At 34.0% G+C, this 24,498-nt stretch overlaps 1 protein-coding gene across 2 annotated transcripts in view; it reads left to right on the forward strand.

The window, feature by feature from the left end:
• PGAP1 (post-GPI attachment to proteins inositol deacylase 1) overlaps window positions 1–24,498 on the forward strand; it is a 77,865-nt gene that overhangs the window by 26,683 nt on the left and 26,684 nt on the right. The window contains exons 4-13 of one of the 2 annotated variants that reach the window (XM_019428334.2): window positions 1,728–1,899; window positions 5,151–5,308; window positions 8,456–8,508; window positions 9,315–9,381; window positions 12,879–12,984; window positions 13,665–13,720; window positions 15,124–15,207; window positions 19,284–19,330; window positions 19,715–19,766; window positions 24,334–24,411. In XM_019428334.2, coding sequence (XP_019283879.2) covers window positions 1,728–1,899; window positions 5,151–5,308; window positions 8,456–8,508; window positions 9,315–9,381; window positions 12,879–12,984; window positions 13,665–13,720; window positions 15,124–15,207; window positions 19,284–19,330; window positions 19,715–19,766; window positions 24,334–24,411 — 873 coding nt within the window. The remainder of the gene's footprint in view (window positions 1–1,727; window positions 1,900–5,150; window positions 5,309–8,455; window positions 8,509–9,314; window positions 9,382–12,878; window positions 12,985–13,664; window positions 13,721–15,123; window positions 15,208–19,283; window positions 19,331–19,714; window positions 19,767–24,333; window positions 24,412–24,498) is intronic. The other variant, XM_019428335.2, reaches the window with a different exon arrangement.

The raw sequence follows: 24,498 nt of genomic DNA on the forward strand, positions 1-24,498 counted from the left end.
GAGACTAAAAAGAAGTAGCCAGTGAGGTAAGAGGAGAACCAGGATAATATGTTGTCAAGGAATCCGAACAAATCATTTCAAAGAGGAAGAAGTGATCTATGTCAAATCCTGTTGATAGTTCATATAAGGTGAGGATTGAGAATTGGCCATTAGATTCCTTGGTGACTTGATAATTTTGGAGGAGTGTTGAAGTGAAAGTGTGATTGGAGTGGGTGTAAGAGTGTATGGAAGTTGAGAAATTGGAGACAGCAAGTACTGTATAGGCAGCTGATTTTAGTGAGTTACACTATAGAGATGTGGAGAAAGATGTGCTCACTAAGGGTAAAGTTGGTGTCAAAAGAGTAGTTTTTATTTTTTAAGGGAGAATAATATATTTTTATACTAGCAAGAATGATCTGGTAGCGAGAAACAACAATGCAAGAAAAAAGTGAGTAGAGTTGCTGGAGTGATGTACTTGAGAAGGCAGAAGGGGATGGGTTTCAGAGCACAAATGGAGAGTTTGGCTTTTTTTTAAGATCAGCTCTGTGTTGGGCATCACCAAGACCATCCCCAGGCTTGATAATTGTCCAGAAGGATTCATAGGATTCAGCATGTACTTGTACTCATGGTTATGATTTATTACAATGAAAGGATACAAAGCAAAATCAATAAAGAAAAGGTGCATGGGGTGAAGTCCAGAGGAAGCCAGGTACAAGCCTCCAAATGTCCTTAAAGGGGAGTAACACTGGATCCATTTAATTCATACAGCAATGAATTGTGATGTGTGAAGTGTTGTCTGTGAGAGAAGCTCATGAGAAGTTCAGTGCCCATAGTATTTACTGGGGGCTGGTCATGTAAAGACCCTGTGTCTAGCGTGTACTAAAATCGCAACCAGAAGGACAGCAGGTGTGCAGTATAAACTGTATTATTTGCAAAACAGTTTCAGCATAGTGAGCCATTCTTCCATTTAGGAAATTATGGGAAAATCCAGGAATCTAAGGTTCCAGACCGTATCCCAGAATCAACTTATATGCAGTCCATTATAAAGATAACAGTCTCAGGCTTACTGTGTTAATTCTTTTCTGTAAAAAGCCCAATTTATTCATAGTTATGAGAGAAGGCATAGATGAAGGATTAGTGTGGAGAGTGATAAGCAAAAGTTTGGCAGTGAAACTAAGGATACTATATGGAGACAAAAGATTTTTGTAAAAGCAATGCTTATTTTAAAAATAAAATATGTAATTGTCAGTGAATAAATATTTTGGAATGCTGGTTTCTTTTTCAACCCAGGTGCACAATAGAGAAGTAACTTGATAAGATATATCAATATGATGAGGTATCATATTGTTATGGCAACCATAATTGTTCTGAATTTTTGTGATGTTTTCAGTTTCAAATAAATGATCTGACTTCTATGCTATAAAATCTAATATTTTGGAATAAACCAAATATAATTACACCTTTTACATCCAATGTAACAAATGGTAAGACATGATATGGTAGACGAAGAGTTCTGATTTTGGTTCAGAAAACCAAAGCATAGCCGTTAAAAATATTAGGCAGGATACAAAATGGTAGCATATACCAGTTATAAGTAAATGAAAATATATTTCTGTATCTTATGCAAGTTTAAGTAGTTTAATTTTCTTTTTTTCTATAAAATTGCTCATATAGAGAGGTAAGTATTTGGAATTTTTGTTATGATAAGGCTTCATTATGCCTTGGTGATTTTTTTTTTTTTTTAATAGGGTCAAGAATTTGCTCCAAAAAGTGTGGCAATAATTGGTCACTCTATGGGTGGCCTTGTTGCAAGAGCATTGCTTACATTGAAAAATTTTAAACAAGATCTGATAAATCTTCTTATTACACAAGCTACACCTCATGTTGCTCCTGTGTTGCCATTGGATCGTTTCATAACAGGTAAGTACTATTAGATAAACACTAACTGACCTCCTCATTATTGTTTAGGATTAAACAAATCCTTGCTCTTACTTTCTTTAGAGTGTGCTGTAGATTTATCCATGTGTGAAGCAGCTCAGTTTCAAATTAACACCTCCATTTCTGAGCATCTTTCTTTGTGACTTTCAGCTTAGGCTAATAATTGGAATTTTTGTTTTCTCTGTCAGTAGCATCTTACTGTGGAGAACACGTATCTTATAATCCCTAGACACTTGGGCTTCAGTTTAGTTACTCTTGGAGATGACTCTGTCTCTTAAAGTATGTTTGTTAAACTTCCTGTGTTTTGTTAACTCTTACAGTATTCTATTCAAAATAAGCTTATATTTTAAGTAAAACAGTAGAAATGCCTTGTTTTAAAATAAATAGGTCACCATGTAAATTTTAAATAAATTTTTAAACAAATTTAGAATTTGCGATAGAATTCCTAATACTTATTACTATACTTTGCTATATTTTGGGTGTTGTATTAAGGACTTTACATGATGTATTATTATTTCACTTGAGACTTAGAGCAGTCCTGTGAGATAGGTACCATTATTATCTGCATGTTCAAAGAATAGTCTAGTATTGGGGTGCCTGGGTGGCTCAGTTGGTTGAGAATCTGACTCTTGATTTCGGCTAAGGTTATGATCTCACAGTCAGGAGATCGAGCCCTGTGTCCAGCTCTGTGCTGGGCATGGGGCCTGCTTAGGATTCTCTCTCTCTCTTTCTCTACCTCTCCCCCACTCATGCTTTCTCTCTCAAGGTAAATAAATAAATATTTTTTAAAAAAGTGTTATCTTCACTGTTTATTTAAATGTTATATGACAGAAGAAAGTCTTTGAAAAAGAATTCTTTTTCCTGAGCAGTAAATTTATACCACTTCTTACCTTATCGAAATTTGCATTATCTTAATTGTGATAAAAATGAGAAATATACCTTAGTGACCCCAAACCAAAGTACCCATTTTAACATAATATTGCCAAGGGGTAATTTATTTGCTGGAATATCTGGTGCAACAGTACCTACAGTGAAGTTTAATTTTTTCCCTTATTACATTTAAAACTTTGCTTATAGAAATCTTTCAGTATAAATTTTTAGTTTTAATGAAGTTGCTTAAATTTGCTTTATTAATTCTAATAATGACAAATGACCTATAGGTTTAGAAAAAGATTCAAAGGCATAGACTAGTCATAATACTTGTCATCACAATTGAGAACTTTTTTATTACATTTTATGTCGATGAGCCATGTATGTTAAGTTAGAATTACTCAGAATACATCTTAAAAAACTCTTTGAGGAAAGAGCTTTCAAAAGAGTCCAATTTTACTGTTTTGGAAGGCTACTGATGATCTGTCTCTGAAAGGTTCAGGCTGAAAGTAATTCTTAATGTTAGGTGCCTTTCCAGTAATTAGCAACCCTCTTTCTTATTTATTCTGTATTTATTTCATATTTCATTAAGCCAAAATTAGAATGAAAAAACAGAAGTTCTAGGGGTGGCGGATTTTTTAGGAGGTTTTTAGGAGACCCATATGACCTCCAGAAGTGCATTCCCTGTTTATACTTGATGGAAATACTGCCCTTCAATAGGGGAATGGAAGCTGTGCACTGGGCTCTGCACTTTAGGGGTCCCTGCCCTGGCACTGCCATTCACCACAAGGCGAGGAGTATATAGGCCAAGCAGCTTCCCTGTTTGCAGCTGTGCCTTTACTTTTGGACCATGATCCAGGTAACCCCGCCTCCAGGCTTTTCCATGGCCTGTGTGGGCCTCTTACCTGGATCTGTTCTGAGGGCAGGTATATAAACTTGAGTTGTGGCTAAGGGATGGCTCTGCATGAGGTACAAATAGAGCTTGGGTATCCTTCATCCTTGTAATGCAGGATGAAATTGAGATGGGAAGACAGGATAGTACAGTGATGGGTTAGAGATCTGCTCTTCCTATGCTGTCATCATCTAGTGTCCATCTCTGAGATGTCCTAGAACTTGTTATTTGAACTTGGTCTTCCAGGTTATTTGGAAGATGTATATTTGTCAAGATAGGCAGAGATAATTGATTTAACAGTTTGTTAGCTGGAATTTTTACTGTTAAATATTTAGACATATATAGACATATAGCATGTGTTCCTTGGTCCTCTTGTCCTAGGACCTGCAGATGTTAGGAATGGGTCTGCTTAGTCATATTCTAATTAAATATTGCTGAGATCTTTAATGGGAGAAGTTTGCTGTTCCAAAATGTTTGAAGCCCTCAATAGGATCAAATGCCAGGGTAAAAACACATTAAGTTCTGATAATCAGAAAGGAAAGGAGAACTCCCCTGCCCTGGCCTCAAATCTTTGACACTGTATTGTTTTCATCTTCCATAGATAAAGTGGAAAAATTGCAGATTCTTCCCTTTGAGCTACTTGTTACTTACACTAAATGAGTTACTTACTTTTTTTTTGTTTTAAGTTTATTTATTTATTTTGAGAGAGAGGAGAGGGAAAGAGGACACACAAGTAGGGAGTAGGGGAGGGGCAGAGAGAGAGAGAGAGAGAGGGAGAGAGAATCCCAAGCAGGCTCCACCTTGTCAGCACGGACCCCGATGTGAGCTTCAGTCTCACAAACCGTGAGATCATGACCTGAGCCAAAATTAAGAGTCACACACTCAACCAACTGAGCCACCCAGGAGCACCCTGAGTAGAACCTTCTTAACCCTTAGAGTTTTCCATAGCAGCATCAAGTCTCAAGACTAAAATGATTGTTGTTTTCCTGATTGTATTTTAATCACTTAAATAGTACTTTGTATAGTGGTAACTGGCCACAGTAGAGAGCTGCTAAGCTCTCATACTGCCATGATTAGGAAGATCTACAATTTTTTTAGCATAGTGAACTTTATCTTTGGTAGAATTTTAGGGGTTTCTCCTTATTACACTGTGTGGCTTATGGTCTAGCAGCATCTTTGTGGGATGTAGAGACCTGTTTGTGTATGGACTTGACAAAACTAATGAAGTTTGAGTATCTTTTTTCTTTACTGAGACCTTTAGTAACTCTTAGTATTTGTACTCTGATTTAATGGGACAATAGACCATGTATAAAGATACTGACTACTCAAAAATGAGAAATGTGAATAACATTGTTTGTAGGCAATTCAGTATGGCTTAAACAGAAATTCAGTTTAGTATTAGTATCATAGATACTTTATTGTTGCAGGGAATGACTACTAATTTTTAATATGTGTCTTTATTTCCTGCCAGATTTTTATATGACTGTAAACAACTATTGGATTCTAAATGCTAGACACATAAATTTAACCACACTTTCTGTAGCTGGAGGATTCCGGGATTACCAAGTTCGTTCAGGACTGACTTTTCTTCCAAAATTAAGCCATCATACCAGTGCCTTATCTGTTGTGGTAATCTTTTTTTAAGATTCTACTGAAATAGTAACAGGATGGATACAATGGGGTATGAAAGGAAAAATATGTACTTGCTTGAAAATGACTACTGAGTTGGTGTAGTTCTGTGTGTGTGTGTGTGTGTGTGCACGTTTGTGTGTGAGAGACAGAATATGAAAAAATGAATATGTTGGGAAGGCAGAGGCATAGTGCTTATGTCCACAGAAAGTGAAAAGGACCTTAGAAAGCTTGTGAAAATGACTTATTTATGAAGGTGACTCGTAAGAATAATTGTTTCTTGTTCAAAATAAGTATCTACTCATTGATGAGTTTTAACCATAAGAATTTATGGACTGAAGTCCAAGGGCCCCTTGTTACATCTGAGTGGTGTGCTATTTATAATGGAAGTCGAATATCAAGCATATCACATACTTACGAGTGTTGAACTTGAATAAAGGTTTACCAATTTTATTATTTTTATTATTTTTTTTTAACGTTTATTTTTGAGAGAGAGAGACAGTGTGAGTAGGGGAGGGGCAAAGAGAGAGGGAAACACAGAATCTGAAACAGGATCCAGGCTCTGAGCTGTCAGCACAGAGCCTTATGCGGGGCCTGAACCCATGAACTGTGAGATCATGACCTGAGCTGAAGTCAGATGCATAACTGACTGAGCCACTCAGGCGCTCTAAGGTTTACCAATTTTAAAATTAAAAAAGTAGCTTTGATAGTATAACAGAACCCTGATTGATTAATTTGCTAATTATTCTCCTCTGCTAGGACATCAAGTATTTGGTCTTTAACTGGGATACATAGCCTCTGTAAAGTGAGTTCAAGTTTTCTTTTAGGATTTATATTATTTCTTATTTTTTTTACCTTGAAGTCTTCAGTTATCATCTTAACTTTTTAACTCTACACAGTGTGTAGATATTGTATGTAGTATGTATACATGTGTATACTACACATCATTTCCAAATATAACTTAATTTCTTTTTTTAAATAATTTTTTTGGGGCGCCTGGGTGGCTCAGTCGGTTGAGCAGCCGACTTCGGCTCAGGTCATGATCTCACGGTCCGTGAGTTCAAGCCCCGCGTCAGGCTCTGTGCTGACAGCTCGGAGCCTGGAGCCTGTTTTGGATTCTGTGTCTCCCTCTCTCTGACCCTCCCCCATTCATGCTCTGTCTCTCTCTGTCTCAAAAATAAATAAACATTAAAAAAAAAATTTTTTTTTTAAATAATTTTTTTAAGTTTATTTATTTTGAGAGAGTGAGAGAGTGCACTCGGGGTTGGGGCAGAGAGAGGGAGAGAGAATCCCAAGTAGCCTCAGTGCTGTTAGTGTAGAGCCCAATGCAGGGCTCAAACTCATGAACCTTGAATTCATGATCTGAGCTAAAATCAAGAGTCAGACACCTAATCGACTGAGCCACCTAGGTGCCCCATATAACTTAATTTCTAAAAAAAATCCATAGAGTTCTTTTTGCTTTTTAAGAGATGGTGCTTTGTTTCATGGTTGTTCTCTTCATACATAACTCCCTTGCTCAGTTCATCTATTGCCCCACCTTAGGTTACTGTTCATTTATTGAACAAGTATTACTGAATACTTGCCACACATAAAACAAAAATTATTAAGCCATTCTGCAATTACCCACCATTTTCTTATTACTGGAGGAGTTGTGATATAACCATGTAATAGCTTTGCAACTAAATTGGAAAATCTCTCAGACCTCATTATTAGTATGAACCTTGTTATTTGGTGTTGAATATTTTGGGCAGATATTTGCTTGAAGTCCTCAAAACATGAAATATCAACTCTTTAGTAAAACACAAATATATATATATTTGGATGTCTTATTTCCTAGACTTGGTTGGGGCATGATGCTCTATTGGTGTCCTTTCCTCCAGCTTATCTTTTAAAGAAATTTGGTTTCTTTAAGTGTGTGTGTGTGTGTGTGTCCGTGTCCCTCTTTTCTGATGCATTGATAATTTGTTGTTTGAGGAGCTTGTAATTCTGTATCTCTGATGAAAATATTTTGTCTCTAAATGGAATTTTCTCAAAGCTGGTTATTGTCAGAATTTTATTTAGTATTTTAGCCCCTAAATAGTTTATAGTCTTTTATATATCTGCATGTATGTTTACTTTAAAAAACAATTCTTAAGAAGTAACAATTTTTTAATGATTATCTCAAGAATAGTTAATTGACATTTACATCCATTGGAACTAGAAAAATTAAGTTAGAGACCTCAATTGTATTAGTAAAGTAGGCTGAAATGCTGTGATATACACTCACACAGAACTAGCACTTAAACACTATACACGTTTACATTTTACTCCTATAACTGCCCTAAATATGTATTTAAGTTGGTGGATGGTTTTTGAAGGAGTCCCATTAAGGGACCCAGGCTAACAGTAAACAACCCTTTCTTGAATGCAGAGAGACACTGTGAAAAATAATAATCAGATTTACTTAATGTTTCCCCATTGTATGTAAGATGCTATTCACAGGGAAGGAAGTCATTACCTGGTATGAAAAGGAGTCTAGTTCTTGAAGGGGGTACTGTGCCATTGTCAGGAAGTTTTCTTCAAATAGTTATATTTTTTAGGAGCCTTTTGCTATTCTGTCTCTAGTAATACATATCCTAATCTAGGGATTTTTTTCAAAATAAGTAACCTTGGGCCCTACTTGTAAGAGTCTGATTTAATAGTTTTGGAATTGTGGTCAGGCATGTTAATTTTGAAAAATCTCCCCAGGTCTGGGTATTTCTTAAGCACACCTGATTAAAAAGTAACATCTTAGATTTTATCAAAGGATAGTCAGAACTACAACTACTAAAATAATTGTGATTTATTAAAGAATCATAAACAGCCTCTTAATAGAGTAATAGAGTTAGACATTAAACTTCAGTAAGGAATCTGTGGATACTTAAATAATTTTTAAAGGGTAATTTAAGCTTGACTAAGGAGTAATGACAATGATTTTATGCAGGGACTACCTTAATATTTTTGGATCACCTTTTATAATAATGCATCATTTAAATATGTCTATGCATCATAAAGTAGTGAAACTAATGTTACGTGTTTCTAAATATTAGCTTCTGGGAATTTCAAACCTTTTGGAGAATAACAAATGTGCTTTTCTTAAGTTGGATTTTTTTTTTCCTGTCCTTTTAGAGTTCAGCAGTGCCTAAGACCTGGGTCTCAACAGACCACCTCTCCATTGTGTGGTAAGTTAATATAACTTATTTTGGTGATTTGTGGTGCTCCTTTTTTCTCTTCAGTGCATTGATTAGAACTTTATTCACAAATAATGATATGGGAGAAAGATTGACTAAAGTACCTAGAACTCTAACCTTGGTTTTTGTCTCAGTATGACCAAGGTTCCTTTGGCAGCCTGTAAAATCATTTCTTGAAGAACCAATAGCATCAGTCTCAAGCTAGACTCAAATATCAAAATTTTCGAGTTTGTCATAGTTCAGCAAAATTAAAGGTATTTGCGATAAGACCACTGAGCTCTTGGCCAGTCACCAAACTCAGGAACTTGATTAATGTAGGATTGACTATTCTAGAATAGTACATGGAAAGCCAAGTAGGAGTTAGATTTATCCTTTATATAAATAGATTATGAGTAAGAAATATGTAGACCCTAGTTATCTTCTCTCTATATGATTTGGCTTAAAGATTCTTTTTTCACTTTCCTCTGGCTGTGTAGTCTATGGTGTCTGAAAGAAGCACAACAGTTTAGGCATAGAAAGATGGGGCAGATATTGTCTATAGCTGGGGTAGACAAGGAGACTCGGGGAAAACAGAAGGACCCTGATAGTTCCACTGTCAAACATCCAGGAAGATTTAATTTGCTTTATTTTTATGTTTCAACTTTAAGATATATACTTAATAATAATGATTTGTTAAATACTTTTAGAGTTTAGAGCAGTAAAGGAAACCCAGATATTTCATTAAATAATAGAATTGTGCATGTTTGTATCAAAAGTATACTTTTAAAGAACATTTCATTTGTAACTTTATTCTTTAGGTGTAAGCAATTGCAATTGACTACAATTCGAGCATTCTTTGATCTTATTGATGCTGATACTAAACAAGTATGTATTTTTAAAATTAAATATTACTTCAGTAAAGTAAAAGCTTTTGTAACAGCAGGGAAGGATTTAATACATTTTTTTTTACTTTCATAAAAGTAGATGCCTTATGTTATATAACTAATTAGTTTCAAAATAGAAATATCTTTATTTGTATCTGATAATACTTTGATCACTATGAATAATTAATTGAATGCAGTGAAAATGAAAAAGTGAAAGGATACTTTAAATCTTCCCCCTAATTCTTCACCTTTACTCATTTAAAATTTGATATATATCCTTTTAACTTTAAGGAAAATACTTACTACAAGGTTATCTTTTTTTTTCTTAGTAATATGTTGTAGACTTCATGATCTATCTTACTAGACATTTTTGTTTAAATTTTTTTTAAAAAGCATCTTTACCTTTCTGATAAGAGAAGTTATTCCTATCATTGAATTCATTGAATAACCCACTCTGGCCAAAACTTAAATTATGTACTTCTAGAAGTTGAATCTTTTCTGTAATGAGATTTCACTTATAAACTCTCTAGGCTAGTGATTTGCCAAGTTGTTCAATTAGCAGGACACCTGGAAGTCCTAGTGCCCTTTATAGTATTGCTCTTTCATCTCTTTCTTGTCTGCCAGCAGATATATAGTAGTGGGCACCAAGGATTCCAGCAAAATTCAGGGAATGAACTTACATATTTTTCTGTGAATTGGGAACATACTGCTGTTTTTCATCTTAAGCAGCTCTTTTTTTAACCTCAGGTCATCTTGGAGTCTTTCACTGTTTTATAGAAACATGTTTTGAGAACTATGGTTGTGGCTTCTCCTTTTGGAGAAGAAGTTCCTTGTGTATTAGGTAGTTTTCTTAATTATGACAAAGTATTCAGCTCAGATATTTTTGGATTCTTTCTCTTGAAGGCTCCAATTCTTTGAGAGACTAGTATGTGTGGCTCTTTATCAGTAGATCTCTAGGTAATGCTTTCCTTATTGTGTTTAGAACTTTGCTCTTTTGCTTTCTCTGTTGGAAGTGGGGGGGTAGCGTTTGTGTTTTTTCCTTAACCCTTCAGAAAGCTGCAGAACTACTAGTAGATTAGATGCTTACCTCTCTCCTGAAGAATGCAATAAAAGAGGGACCCCCCCAAAAAGGGAGACCCAGATTGTTGTGTTTTACTACATTTTAAGCCACAAAATACCATATTCAAGTTAGTATATTTATTAAAGTAAATCAGCTTTATAGTATTAACACTGAATTGGTCATGGAATGTAAACATTTTTTAGTTTTCAACCTTGTTTTAATTGTGAATCTTAACTATGGTCAGTGTCTTTTAGTTTGTTTGAGAGAGTGCAACTAGATATAATAATAGAATCCCTTGAAATTGCAAGACCAGGTTGTATTTGGAATGACATTTGGTAGTCTTAGGGAAAAAAAAACCATTTCAGCCCATGAAGGACAATAATAGACAGGTTTAATTCTTAAAAATTGTGCATAGATCTATTTTTTAATTGAAGTATAGTTGACACACTGCATAAAACTAAGTTTAATAAATCTTGTTTTCCATTAAGTCCTGAGATGAGAAAATTTTAATACTAGTATGTAATATGTTATAATTCTGGATAGATAAGTATTTTACAGACACATTTTTAAGAGACAAATGAGAAATTTTTGATAACTAATATTGCTAAGAATCAAAATTTGAAACTGAGTTCTATTTCACAAACTCACTATATATAATAGACTGGACTAAATATTAGACAATTAAAAAGTTAGGATATGATTGCTACCTTTCTTTAGTTCCAAACATGTAGTACGAAGAAATCAGAATTAGAGAATAATTTCTGATGGTTATCATAAAAGACCTAGCTCAGGTGCGCTTGGATGGCTCAGTCGGTTAAGCATCCTAATTCAGCTCAAGCCATGATCTCACAGTCTGGGAGTTCGAGCCCCATGTTGGGCTCTGTGCTGACAGCTCAGAGCCTGGAGCTTGCTTTGTATTCTGTGTCTCCCTCTGTCTCTGCCCCTCCTCGACTCACGCCCTGTCTCTCTCTGTCTCTCTCTCAAAAAGAAATAAACATTAAAAAAATTTAAAAAAATAAAAGACATAGCTAAAAACTTATGAATGGATGGATTCCCCAGAGTGAGTCAGGATGGGAGAGTCCTGTCTTAACTAAAATTTTTGGCAGAAAGACCTATTACTTTTAATGTTTGCAAACAGATGTGGCTGCTTAAAAAAAAAAAGTCAGAATTAGTTTTATATTAGATTGAGTTGATTAAAGTCTTGAGTTTGCATTAATGAAGATAAAATTTCAGTGTCCTCTATTGTAGTTATATGATATCTGAAGAACTATATTCTATTTTATATATTGTATCATAAGGAGGACATTAACAAACTTGAGTTTATCCAGGGAAGGCAGTCAGGGTGGTGAGGGTTTGAAATAATTCTGTGAAAAATAGTTGATGTGTTTTTGTTTGTTTTTTTTTTTTGAAATTGTTTAATCTGTAAAATGTTTTATTGGTCTTCAGTTTCTTGAAGGGCTGGCCTCTAACTTCATATAGCAAAGTAACAAGGAGTCAGATTTGGCAGACCATTCTCCATAAGAATTGTTGAAATCGGGTTGTACTAGCTTCCACAAGAGCAAGTTAGAAATAAATGTTCAAGCAAAAGGTGACTTCCTAAGGGATTGAAAAGATTTACTAGACATGGGTCCTCACTGTCGTTTCTTTTTCATCCTCTCACTATGTTACTGAGAAAATCGCTTACCTGTCAGAGCCTCAGTGCTTAAATTAGAGAATTAAATAGTGGTAGATTCTAAATGGATTTTATACCCAGTACTTTTTTTTTCTTTAAGGGAGAAACTGGTATAAAGTTGTAGGTATTTACTGTGCTATGGTATTTTAAAACAGGCAATAAAAAAAAATCCTATTTTCTCTCATTTTCATTTCATGAAAGAAAGGACATTTAGACACAATGAAAGTAAGTAGGACAAAGTAGAGGAAAGTAGTTTCTAAGGAAGTGCAGTTGGCAATTCATATTTTCTCTAATGACCAGTGAATTATTTGTTGTGGGATTGGCACTGGCCTGAGTTTGGAATCAGTGTGTTGGAATCACTAGTAGGGTGGATCTCTTAAGTTCTCATCTGACCCTATACACCTTTGTATATTTTATTCTTAACTGTTACTTAAGAGGTACTGTTGCGTAATGATTAATGTCATGGGTTCTGGAGCCAGACTGCCTGGGTTTGAATCCTGACCCAGACTCTGAATAGGAATGTGACCTTGGGCAAGTTCCTTAATTTCTGCCTGCTTTTGGTTTCTTTGTAAAAATGAAAATGTAAAGGTTATTATCTCCTAGAGCTCTTGCGACGCTTAAATGAGTTAATAACATATTAAGTACTTAGAACAGTGCCTGACCCAGAGTAAATAACTCTTGGTTCTTATTGTTATTATTTGAAGCAAAGTTTTATTGAACTATCACAATGGATACAAAAAGATGCAGAATGTATCCTTCTTTCTAGATAACTCAAAATCCCAAGAAGAAATTGTCAGTTTTGAATCACCACTTTATAAGACATCCAGCAAAACACTTTGAGGAAAATCCAGCAATAATTTCTGACTTAACAGGTTGGTGGTAATAACATGTTTTTATTTTAAATCAAGTTTTGATTATTATTTTTAGGTAAATTTATTATTAGCAGACAAAGTCTTTGAAACTTTGGTATTTCAGGTACTGTAATTCTGTTATATCTTATTAATTTTTCTGTGATAGTTTCTGATGAGGTTCTTGGTTAAGGAAGGGAAGAGTAGAAAAACAATTTATAAGATGTGGCTGATAAAAATTTTGTCCTCAAAATAACATGACAAGTAGAAAAAACTTAAAGATAGAGTTAAATGTCTCTATTCTCCTGACAGTCCCATAAAATAATTAATCTTTACTTAGGTTTTCAGTATCAGTCATTTTTCAGTCTTCTTTTAGTGTAACAGCGTATCTTTTGCTGTTAACATATTACCTGTCATACTCAGTTTGGAAAATGAAATAATTTATTTCCTTTTTATTGATACTTTCTTAGAGTTAAAGACACCAGATAAATTTAAGATGCTTTCCTTGATGTGAATGCTAGTTGCTAATGAGCATATAGATAACATCTTACTGGATTTTTTATTTTAAAATAGCCATTGTTCAGGAAACCCTGTTTTTCAAATCCTGCTGTAATTGAGAAGTAGTTCAAAAAAAGAAGTATATTTCATGAGCATTCAGTAAAAGAAATTGTTTAATGTTTCAAAATTAATTTCCTTTACCTTAGGGACATCTATGTGGGTTCCAGTAAAAGTGTCCAAATGGACCTATGTGGCTTATAATGTAAGTATACCATCAATGGATTTTTTTTACTTTTTCTCAAAAACATTTTACTATTTATCTTTAAAAGTTAAAGACTCTTTTAAAAAGATAACTATATATCATTTTCCCACATTAAAACAATTTAATGAAAATTCCTTAATATCTAGTTAGTGTTATCCACTATCCATATCCACAGTTATCCACTTTTATCTAATTGTCAAATTTTTTGTTTCTCAGTTTGTTTAAATTAGAGTACAAGTATCCACATATTGTCATTTGTTGATATGTCTCTTATTCCTCTTTTAATCTCTCATACTTCCTCTACCCCATTCTTTCCTTGCAGCTTATTTGTTGAAAAAACAAGTCATTCGTCCTCTGGAGTTTCACAGTCTTGATTTTGCTGATTGCATTCCCTTATATGCATTCCCTTATATTCCTCATTGCATGCCATTTATATATTCCTTTGTCTACTCTTCTGGTGACTTAGTTTGTGGATCAGATTCAATTGCTTGATCAGAGTCAGCTTTTGTTTTGGCTACTCTTATTTTGTGATGTTAGCAGCTATTGATGAAGAATGCCTAGAGTCATTAATTCATTTAGGGGGATGCAAAAATGGTGGCACTCTAATTTGATTAATTTTTCTTTATTAAGTGGAGCACTGTATTGGGAAATTTCTCATCTAAATTTATCAGAAGTGGAACATAATCACAAAAGGAAAAAATTAAAATTGCCTGTATCTTTGGGTCTTATATTTACTGGTTTTCAGAATAGCTAGTTGGCTCACAAGCCTCCTCCATCAGTAATCGTAAATGGTTTGGGGGACTTTTTCTTCTAGTATTATTATGAACTCATACTTCAAACATGTTTGCACTTCCATCTAAACTATTAAAGTAGTTCTGTCTTTGACCAGTGGAAGGCATTTCAAGTTAGGCTTCTGAATCTTTTTGGTAAAGCTTTTCTTTAGTTGTCTTTGATAGTTTATTCCCTATCTAGTATGAGAAGATATTTGAGCTCATTTTGCACATTTCCTGCCGCGTACTTTGAATCAGCTTTTTCTCTAAGGAGCTCTTAATATTATTTGGTGTCTAAAAACCATAATTTGGGCACTAGAGATGTTTATGGCTAGTGGGTTAGCATTTCTAGGCCTTTTCAGTGGACAGAGTTAAGAAATGTATTTTATCTTGATCATAAGGCCAAAACCTCAACCCAAACAATATTTCCAGGAAAAATTCGGGACTACAGGGTACTTGATACCCCTGTCTTATATCTGTCTTACATCTTCCCACTCCTAGAATATTGGTTCTTAACAATACCAAGAATGATAAAACTAGAATAATTACTCATTGCTTTATCTGGATATTTGAATGATGAATTTATCTACTCTCTTAATAGTTTTATTATGTTTTCCCTTTTTTGTTTTTTAGGAATCTGATAAGATATATTTTACATTTCCTCTTGCAAATCATAGAAAAATCTACACTCATGTATATTGTCAGAGCACCATGCTGGTAAGATGATTGGCACATCTTATGTAAATTTAAAAAGTTAGGTTTTTAAAGATTTGACTAATATCTAATAGATATCCTCTAGCTTTGAGCTATTAATCAAATCTAATAAGTTGAAAAATATTTGTCTGGAACGGAGTTTTGATTAAAAAATATTAATCATTGTTCCTTTGACTGATAATTTACTACGAAATTATACTCTTGGTTCTAGTTTAAGTCTTTCACATTGTTTTTCTGCCTTACTTTCACTGTATTTAGGATGAAGGAATTCAGTTCAATCTCCTTTAATTTTTTTTTTTGAATTGAATAAAATATTTTATTTTATTTTATTTTTTTAATATATGAAATTTATTGTCAAAATGGTTTCCATACAACACCCAGTGCTCATCCCAAAAGGTGCCCTCCTCAATACCCATCACCCACCCTCCCCTCCCTCCCACCCCCCCAATCTCCTTTAATTTTAAAATTCACAGATATATTTAAGCAAAGCTGTTCTGTATGAAGTAAATACTGTTTTTCCATTGGCTACCACACTAAAATTGCAGGGTTTTTTATACCAAACATTTTCTAAAATAATAACTTTGTTACAGTGTTACCTAGACAAAGAGTTAACAAAATGATTATTTTTCTTATTTTTAATGAGTACCTACTATGTTAGACATTATAAAAAATATGTTAAATGCTATAGCATGCCTTTGTTATATTAGGAATATTTAAGTAATTATCAGCATACTTTCGGGAACTTGTTTCCCAATTTGGGTTCTTTTCCCTCTTTTTTTGAAAAAAGTTTTTTTTTTTTTTCATTTCCCAGGATTCTTCACTTTGTCTATGCATTTTTCATAATTTATTTCCTCTTCACCCTTTTGTTGGATTGTTTGTATTATTTGGAACTAGAATCTCATGTGTCACTTTCTTGGTAAATACTGCCATTTGATATTTTGTAAAATCTTTAGAAAAGATTATAGGCAAGCACTATGGGGTAGATGCTAATGAAAACTAATTTTAGTGGGATGACCAGAGTTTTGTGTCTCTCACAGAAACTAGCATCTCTTAGCCTAAAATCTGTATGGGCAGTTTATCTTAGGAGAATCTAGCCCTTAGACTGCTGTCTTAAAATATCCAAACTCACTTAATACTTAAATTCCAAATTACAGTGTTAGTATTACATTGAGAAAAATCCTTGCCAAAGTTCAAATTATCCATTTGACATATTGGAGGATTTCTTTTCTGTAATTAAGGTCCATGGGTATTAATTAGGATAGTAGTGAATTTTTAAAATATTTTCAATTTGTATTATAGAAGTTTTCTTTCAATCATATAAAAGTAGAATATGATAATGAAATCTCACATAATCATCACATAGCTTTAACAACACTGCCATTCTTGTTTATACTTTCCTCACTTTTTTTTTGACTGAACCATGTTTAAAGCAAATTCTAGGCATTTTATCATTTCATCGTTAAATACTTCAATATGTTTTTCTAACAGATAAGAATTGTGCATGTTACTATAATACCATTTTCATCCAATAAAATTAATTATTAATGCCTTAATATCATGTGATACCCAGTCCATGTTGAATTTTCTTCTCATTCAATTAATTCTACATCGGTTTATTTGAATCAGAATCTAAAAAGTACACATGTTGCATTTGATTCATGGATCCTAAGTCTCTTTTATAACAGCTCCTCTTTACTACCCCCCCCCCCCCCACCATTTATTTAAGAAAGTGGGTTATATGTTCTACAGAATTCCCATATTCTGGGTTTAGCTGATTGTATTCTTTTTTTTAAAGTTTATTTATTTATTTTGAGAGAGCCAAGTGGGGGTGGGGCAGAGAGAGAGGGAAAGAGAGAGACTCCACCACCACCCCCCCCAACACAAGGGCTCAGTCTCCAGAACCATGAGATCATGAGCTGAAATCAGGAGTCTGATACTCAACCAACTAAGCCACCCAGGTACCCCTAGCTGACTGTATTCTTATGGTATCATTTTTTTTTCAATGTGTATTTATTTTTGAGAGAGAGAGAGAGCGTGAGCATGGTAGAGAGAGGGAGACAGAGGATCCAAAGCAGGCTCTGTGTGAGAGCTTTGATTTTTGATTAATTATCATTTTTTGTGGCAAGAATGTTTTATAAGTAGAACTGTGTACTTATTAGAAGATCTATAATATCTGGTTGTCCCACTTTAGTGACCTAAAGACTTATCAGTGGACTAGGGTGGTATTAGCATGATATATCTTTTATAAAGTTCCTAATCAATTTTTTACCTAACAGTTTTAGCAGCCATTGAGAGCATTGTTTTTTACTGTAGATGTATTTCTTTTTAGATCTATAAATTTTATGATCAAGTAGCATTTTCTGTATACCTTAGGAATTAGTTGGCATTTTTTGAGTGACTTTTTCTAAGATTTTTAATATAATTTTTATAATTAGTTGAGTTAGGGATGCTTACTAGATGACCTGAAATTGTTCTTTTGACACCTTATAGATTATATCAACATGGTGTTTTAGGATGCGCTTGAATAATACTTTTTCAATTTGTTAATAAATAAGTCAGAATTCACTATACACTGAAGTGTAAATAGTGTGGAATATTAGCAACTTTCATATTAAGGGTTATCTTAGGATAGGCTCCCTGCAAAAACCCATTACAAAAGTGGGTTGGATCTTTAGAGCTTGCTGGACTTTTCTTGTCTAAGCTATGCAGATTTTTTTTTTTTTTTTTTTTTTTTTGCCTTTTTAATATTACGTTATTCTGGGAAACACAGGCACCTGATACAGAAGTTTGGTAAGTATTTTGCCTGCAGTGGAGAGCAGACAAATACCACATTGTTTTTTGTTTCCTTTCAGCTTTCTTTTCTGTATTCTTGGAAAATGTCTTGAAATTGTATTTAAGCCCCATGAGAGCAGAGATGGTGTCTGTCTCATTTATCATTTTCCTTAGAGGCTTAGCATGATTCCATGGTTCTAGAATGGACTTTGTAAATACTGGTTGAATGAAGGGATTAATTTCTTTTTCATTGTCCTCTCTGTTTTTACTAAAGCAAATTTTATGTAGCTATCTGAGCAGTGTTTTTTATCCTCTTACACCTTGGTGTAGGATTTCAGTAGTTGGATCATCACATCTTGGAACATTGCTCTTACTACTTCCTTTGGTCTTTTAGTCCTACTGCTTTTAAACTACTGAAGATAAATAACGTAATATTGTTAAACTATCACTACCATCTCTGCAGCATTCCCCTGCTACCCGGATAAAGTAATAACTAGCTTTTGTTTTGAGCCCTTGCAGTTGTGCTTCAACCCAAACACATTCTCAATTACATAGAAGTTTTGCATGATAATCAAATAAGTACCCAACAATAAACTAACAAGCTATACTTAGAATAATTGCTATTTTTAATTACTTGGCTCTGGATTTTTTTTTTTTTCTTCTATTTTTATAAAAGTCCACCTTGGGGGCGCCTGGGTGGCTCAGTCGGTTGAGCGTCCGACTTCGGCTCAGATCATGATCTCACAGCTCGTGAGTTCAAGCCCCGTGTTGGGCTCTGTGCTGACAGCTCAGAGCCTGGAGCCTGCTTCGGATTCTGTCTCCCTCTCTCTCTGTCCCTATCCCACTTGCATTCTGTCACTGTCTCTCTCAAAAATAAATAAACATTAAAAAAAATTAAAAAAAAAAAAAAAGTCCACCTCTAGGTGATCATTCTTCTGTTTTTACTTAAAATGTAGGTTACTTACTATGTAACTACCTAATTAAAGTATGGACGTTTCTGAACTCTGGAAGTGTTGGTTCAAAAATTAGAATTACTTAGGCAATATGCTGTTCAGAGGTCACTCTTTCTCTTACTGCTGTTCTAGGTTATTTGCTTACCTATCTATGTTGACATCAGACGTCTTTGCCTACCCTTGACCTATATGACTTTTGACAACTGCTTGGAAATGTTTCTCAATAACAAGTTGCTATTTTATGTTTCCATTGTGCCTACTAACCCTATAACATAACAGTAAAATGTTAAAGCTGACTATTTTATATAATTATTTTCTATAATATTTTATGTGCTTTGTGTTATTAATCAACAGGATACAAATAGTTGGATATTTGGCTGCATAAACAGCACTTCTATGTGGTAAGTCTTTTGAACTTTGTTCATTTTTCTCAATATAAATAATACAAATCATACCGCACTTTTTAGAATAGCTTCATACATTATTAAACTCATTTTGCTGCTATACTAAATTGTAGTATTGATTTTAAAATGAAAAAGAAAGGAAATTAACACCAATAATATTTGCAAACATTGAAATAGTTAGTTGCTAGGAAAAACATTTTTTTTTGTATCCTAAAGTCTTTATAGATAAGAGTATATTGGATTAGATTTACTGGACTTAACTTCGTTAGAACTTTCACTGATAGGTCTGTAGCTGGTTTCTTTTTCCTCTGAAGCTTATTTATAAATTATAGTATTTTAATATATTTGTTCTTTAATTATATTTTCATATTCATTTCAAAGCCGACAAGGGATTGATTTATCATGGAAAGCTGAACTGCTGCCAACAATTAAGGTAAATTATGGCTTTAGAATTTTAATATCCAGTGGAAAAAAATACTAAAAAGACTTGCATCTATAGGCATTTTAGAGTATGGTCTTCTATGAATTCATCTAAGTATTAAGTAAACTTGAGATTTGCTAACATAAATTTTAGAAATATTTTCTCTGGTAATATATTTAATGGAGAATAACATGAATTTTTTTTTTTTTTTTTTTTTTTTTTTACTTTCAGAGGTAAAAACTGTAAGTTAACACTTTTCTAAATAAAATTTAGGGATGCCTGGGTTGCTCAGTCAGTTAAGCGTCTGGGTTAAGCATCTGACTTCGGCTTAGGTCATGATCTCACGGTTTGTGGGTTTTAGCCCCTCGCCTGGCTCTGTGCTGACAGCTCAGAGCCTGGAGCCTGCTTCAGATTCTGTGTCTGCCCCTCCCCCACTTGCACTCTGTCTCTCTCTCTCTCTCTCTGTCTCTCCCCCTCAAAAATAAATAATAAAAATTAATAAAATTAAATTTGTATATTATAGCATCATACCAAGAGCTAGATAAATTTTTAAAATTGAATTTGAGAGTATGTTTGGAATGGTCTATCTTAAAATAGAAGCTGAGTAGTAGTTTGAGTTTTGGAGAGGACTTACAGTAGGGAAGTGAGCATCTTAAAGAGGTGCAAAGTAATTTTCCACATCAACTTCAACATCACTTTGTGGTCAAGCACTTGGATAACTCTACTTTATCTAGTACTCCATGGGATTTATTTAATTGTTAGTGATTTCCTTAACTCTGACAGGTCAGCAAGTCTTTTTACAAAAGGTTAATATTGTTGGGAAAATAAAACAGTTCTAAAATTTGATGAAAATATCCATTGTAATTTCCAAATTGTATTTATTATAACCCATAATATTATATCAGGATTGGTAATTTTTAGTCTTCAAGTAAATTTATACTTTAAAAATGTATTTTCAGGGGCGCCTGGGTGGCTCAGTCTGTTAAGCTTCTGACTTTGGCTCAGGTCATGATCTCACAGTTCTTGGGTCCCAACCCCACATCAGGCCCTGTGCTGATAGCTCAGAACCTAGAGCCTGCTTTGGATTCTGTGTTTCCCTCTCTCTCTGTCCCTCCCCTCCTTGAGCTTTCTGTCAAAAATGAACACCAAAAAAAATTTTTTTTTAATGTATTTTCATAATGAATCCTAGCCTCATAAACTTGAAAGTGAAGCCATCTGGGGCACCTGGGTGGCTCATTTGGTTAGGCTTCTGATTCTTGATTTCAGCTCACATCATGGTCTCATGGTTCTTGAGTTCAAGCCTGACAACAGGCTCTGGGGTGATGGTGTGGAGGCTGCTTGGAATTTCTCTTCTTCCTTCTCTGCCCCTCCTCTGCTCTCTCTCTCTCTCTCAAAATAAATCAATAAATTTTGAAAAATAATAAATAAATTTTAAAAAAGAAAGTGAAGCCATCTGGTTGGTCCCAGTCATCTCCCACTCCAGTTTAGTTAATTTGTGTTCATGAATGTTTATATTTTTATGTATAGTCAACTTTACTAACAGAGAGGAATGACAGAATGAATAATTGCTAGTTACTTCACACTTGACTTTGAAATGGTTGCAATTTTTTCTGTCACCTTGGTCATCCTTACTTTGTGCATATTCAGTCATGTGGCTTTGTATTTAAGAGACAAGTATTATAGGAAAGTGATTACATTCACATGAACATTTAATGTCTCTCACGGATTCTACTTTAATGTAGGCAGGAGCAAAACAAACAAAAGTATTAGGGTATAACTCATAATCATTCATAAATCTTTCCTTGAATTTCCAATTTGGATATCCTAACCAATCTGTTATTTAAGAGTTCGGAGGAAATAAATGATTAAAATCTGATAGAGGAGCACGTGGGTAACTCAGTTAAGCGTCTGACTCTTGATTTTTGGCTCAGGTCATGATTTCACAGTTCATGACTTCAAGCCCACTGTCACTGCAGAGCCTGCTTGGGATTCTCTCTCTCCACGCCTGCCCCACTCATGGCTCTCTCTCTAAGTAAACTTAAAAAAAAAAGAAAGCCCTGATAGGATATTACTTTGCTCCTATTTTTAAAAAGTTAGTTTTTAAATAATAAAATCCTTATAATATATGTTTGATCTCAAAGATTAAACAATGTATTCATCTAGTTCTGGACCCCTATGTGTTTCTTCTAAATGTAAGAAATAGCTGGCTGAACAGCAGGAGAACAAGCTATTCCAGCTGCTTTTTATAGTGAATGCTGAAAGAGGTTGTCAGACAATGTTAAAAGCCTACTGAAATTTAGAAGGGGGAAAATGGAAGAAGGAAGTTTAGAAAACAAGGATTATAATATTCTTCAATCTTTGGTGTCCTCATCTGAAGAAGATTATAATTATTAAACATAAATTTTTCCATTTTCATGAAAATCAAAATTATATATGTGTTAGCCATTTGTAAAAAGAACACAAAATTATTTTGTCATCAAGTTGAAGGGAAAAGATTAATAAGATTTTGTGGATTTTATTTATATCATCTCAGTGAAAGCAATGTTAGGTTCATAGAATCATACCACTTTTAGCATTGCTGCTGACTGAACTGTAATAAATAGAAGAGTCCAGCATAGCACTTGTAAATTCAGTTTTTAAATGCCAATCCCATGGAATTTTTCTTCCATGGGTACAATGAAGAAGTTTCTTCAAAACACAACACAGCAGGCCAAGAATTTGGTAAGCCAAAATGGATTTATTGTTGAAAACAAACACAAAAATTAACTTTCTAAAGATACCTACCTTATATGAGAAAACTATCTTGTCACCATTTTGCCTTAATCATACTTTAGCATCATAGCCTTGCTCTGCAAACAGCAGCAGAACTTAGAGGGTTTCTGACATCGAAACCTGGAGCCCAACGTGGGACTTGAACTCATGACCCTGAGATCAAGACCTGAGCTGAGATCAGGAATTGGACACTTCACTGACTAAGCTGCCCAGGCTCCCCAAAACTTGGTGTTTGATTTCCAGTGTGTATTGTCCCAGCATTAAGGGCATTTTAAAATCCCTTAAAACACTGAAAAATTTCCAAACTTCATATTAATCTTATTTGTCAATATAACAATTGCATGAATTATTATATTGTTCATACCTACTAACATTATAACTATATGAGAATTTTATAAGGAAATTTTTTGGCACTGTTACCTTTTCAGAGTATTCTGATCCTAAAAATAATTCTTGAGAAAAAATTATTCTTGCAAATAAATAACAAAAGCTATTGGATAACTACACAAAGTAACCATGGTTCTTTCTAATTATTCTTTTATAATTAATCTACCATTTGTCTGGGTAGTCTCAATTGCCTGTCACTGTGATTTTTGAGACCTCTTTAAGGCCTTTTCATTTACAGTAGAATGTATTAAGTCTTGTTGAGACTGCCAAGTAGAGGTGAAGCCTAGGAGTTTAAAAACACTCACAGGTGAATCTGGTCAGGTTGTTAGAGGGCCACTTGTTAACAGTTCTGTAGCTTCAGCACCTTTGTTCTACTTGCCCACATATGTGCTTCTGAAAAACACGGGAGAAAGTTAACTGTCTGCAGAAATTTCTTAATGCATACAAATTGTTACCACATATAACTACTTCTATCCCCACTCCTACTTCCAGGAAAAAAAAACTGGATTTAAAAACTATATTTGGGGGCACCTGGGTGGCTCAGTCGATCAAGCGTCCAACTCTTGATTTTTGCTCATGATCTCATGGTTCATAGGATTGAGCTCCCCAGTGATCTCTGCACTGACAGCGTGGAGCCTGCTTGGGATTCTCTTTTCTTTTCTCTCTGCTCCTCTCCTGCTCGTGGTCTCTCTCAAAATAAATAAACTTAAAAAAAAAATCCCTGTATATGGTGGCTTCGTTTTTCATTAAATCGACCAGTCTCCTATCTAATCATTCCTCAAAATATGGACTAAAGGATCTGGTCTTAATTTTGAAAATAGAGATGTTCATTTGATAAGGTACATTATTAGTCGTATTGTGTCTTCATGTCATTTGCTGAATAATTTCCAGGAGGTGATGTTTATATACATCATGAGATGGCAAGTCTTTACTTCTTGGGCTAGATCAATCATTTGAGGTTAAGTTGCAACTCTTCCATTATTTTTAGTATTCATTTATTCATTCATTGAATGCTCTTTGTCGTATACCACCAAAATAAATGTAGAAATCATGTGTTATAAAAAAAACAAATGGATAAGTTATAAAAGATACCATATCTGGAAATAATTATGTAAAACCACTAAATTTAGTATTAAGTGTCATTTGTTTTACAAGAAGGGATATAGTTCAAGGAATATTTTTGGTAGTCTGTACTTACAAAATTATCAGGAATTTGACTTCAGCAGGATTATTAACCTGAAAATGTAAATATGGGAATTTTACAAAGTCCTAAATGTGAAGTTTGAAATCAGTTTCTTTAATAACAAAATAATAAGAAATTAGTGTTTGTAATTTATCTTTTAACATGCTTTAAGCTCTGTGTACCATCAGAAATCAGCTGTTTATATTGTGGGGTTTTTTTGTTTTTTTTTTTTTTCAGTCTCTGACATTAAGACTTCAAGACTATCCTTCTTTGTCTCATCTTGTGGTTTATGTACCATCTGTTCATGGAAGTAAGGTAACAAATGGATTAAGGTTATTATCAGAATGTTTTATGGATACTCATGCTAAATATTTAAGTTATTTTTTGATGACTTCATTAGTA

Source organism: Panthera pardus, unplaced genomic scaffold (assembly GCF_024362965.1).
Source record: "Panthera pardus isolate Hobbes unplaced genomic scaffold, ASM2436296v1 HiC_scaffold_10, whole genome shotgun sequence".
Classification (NCBI taxonomy): domain Eukaryota; kingdom Metazoa; phylum Chordata; class Mammalia; order Carnivora; family Felidae; genus Panthera; species Panthera pardus.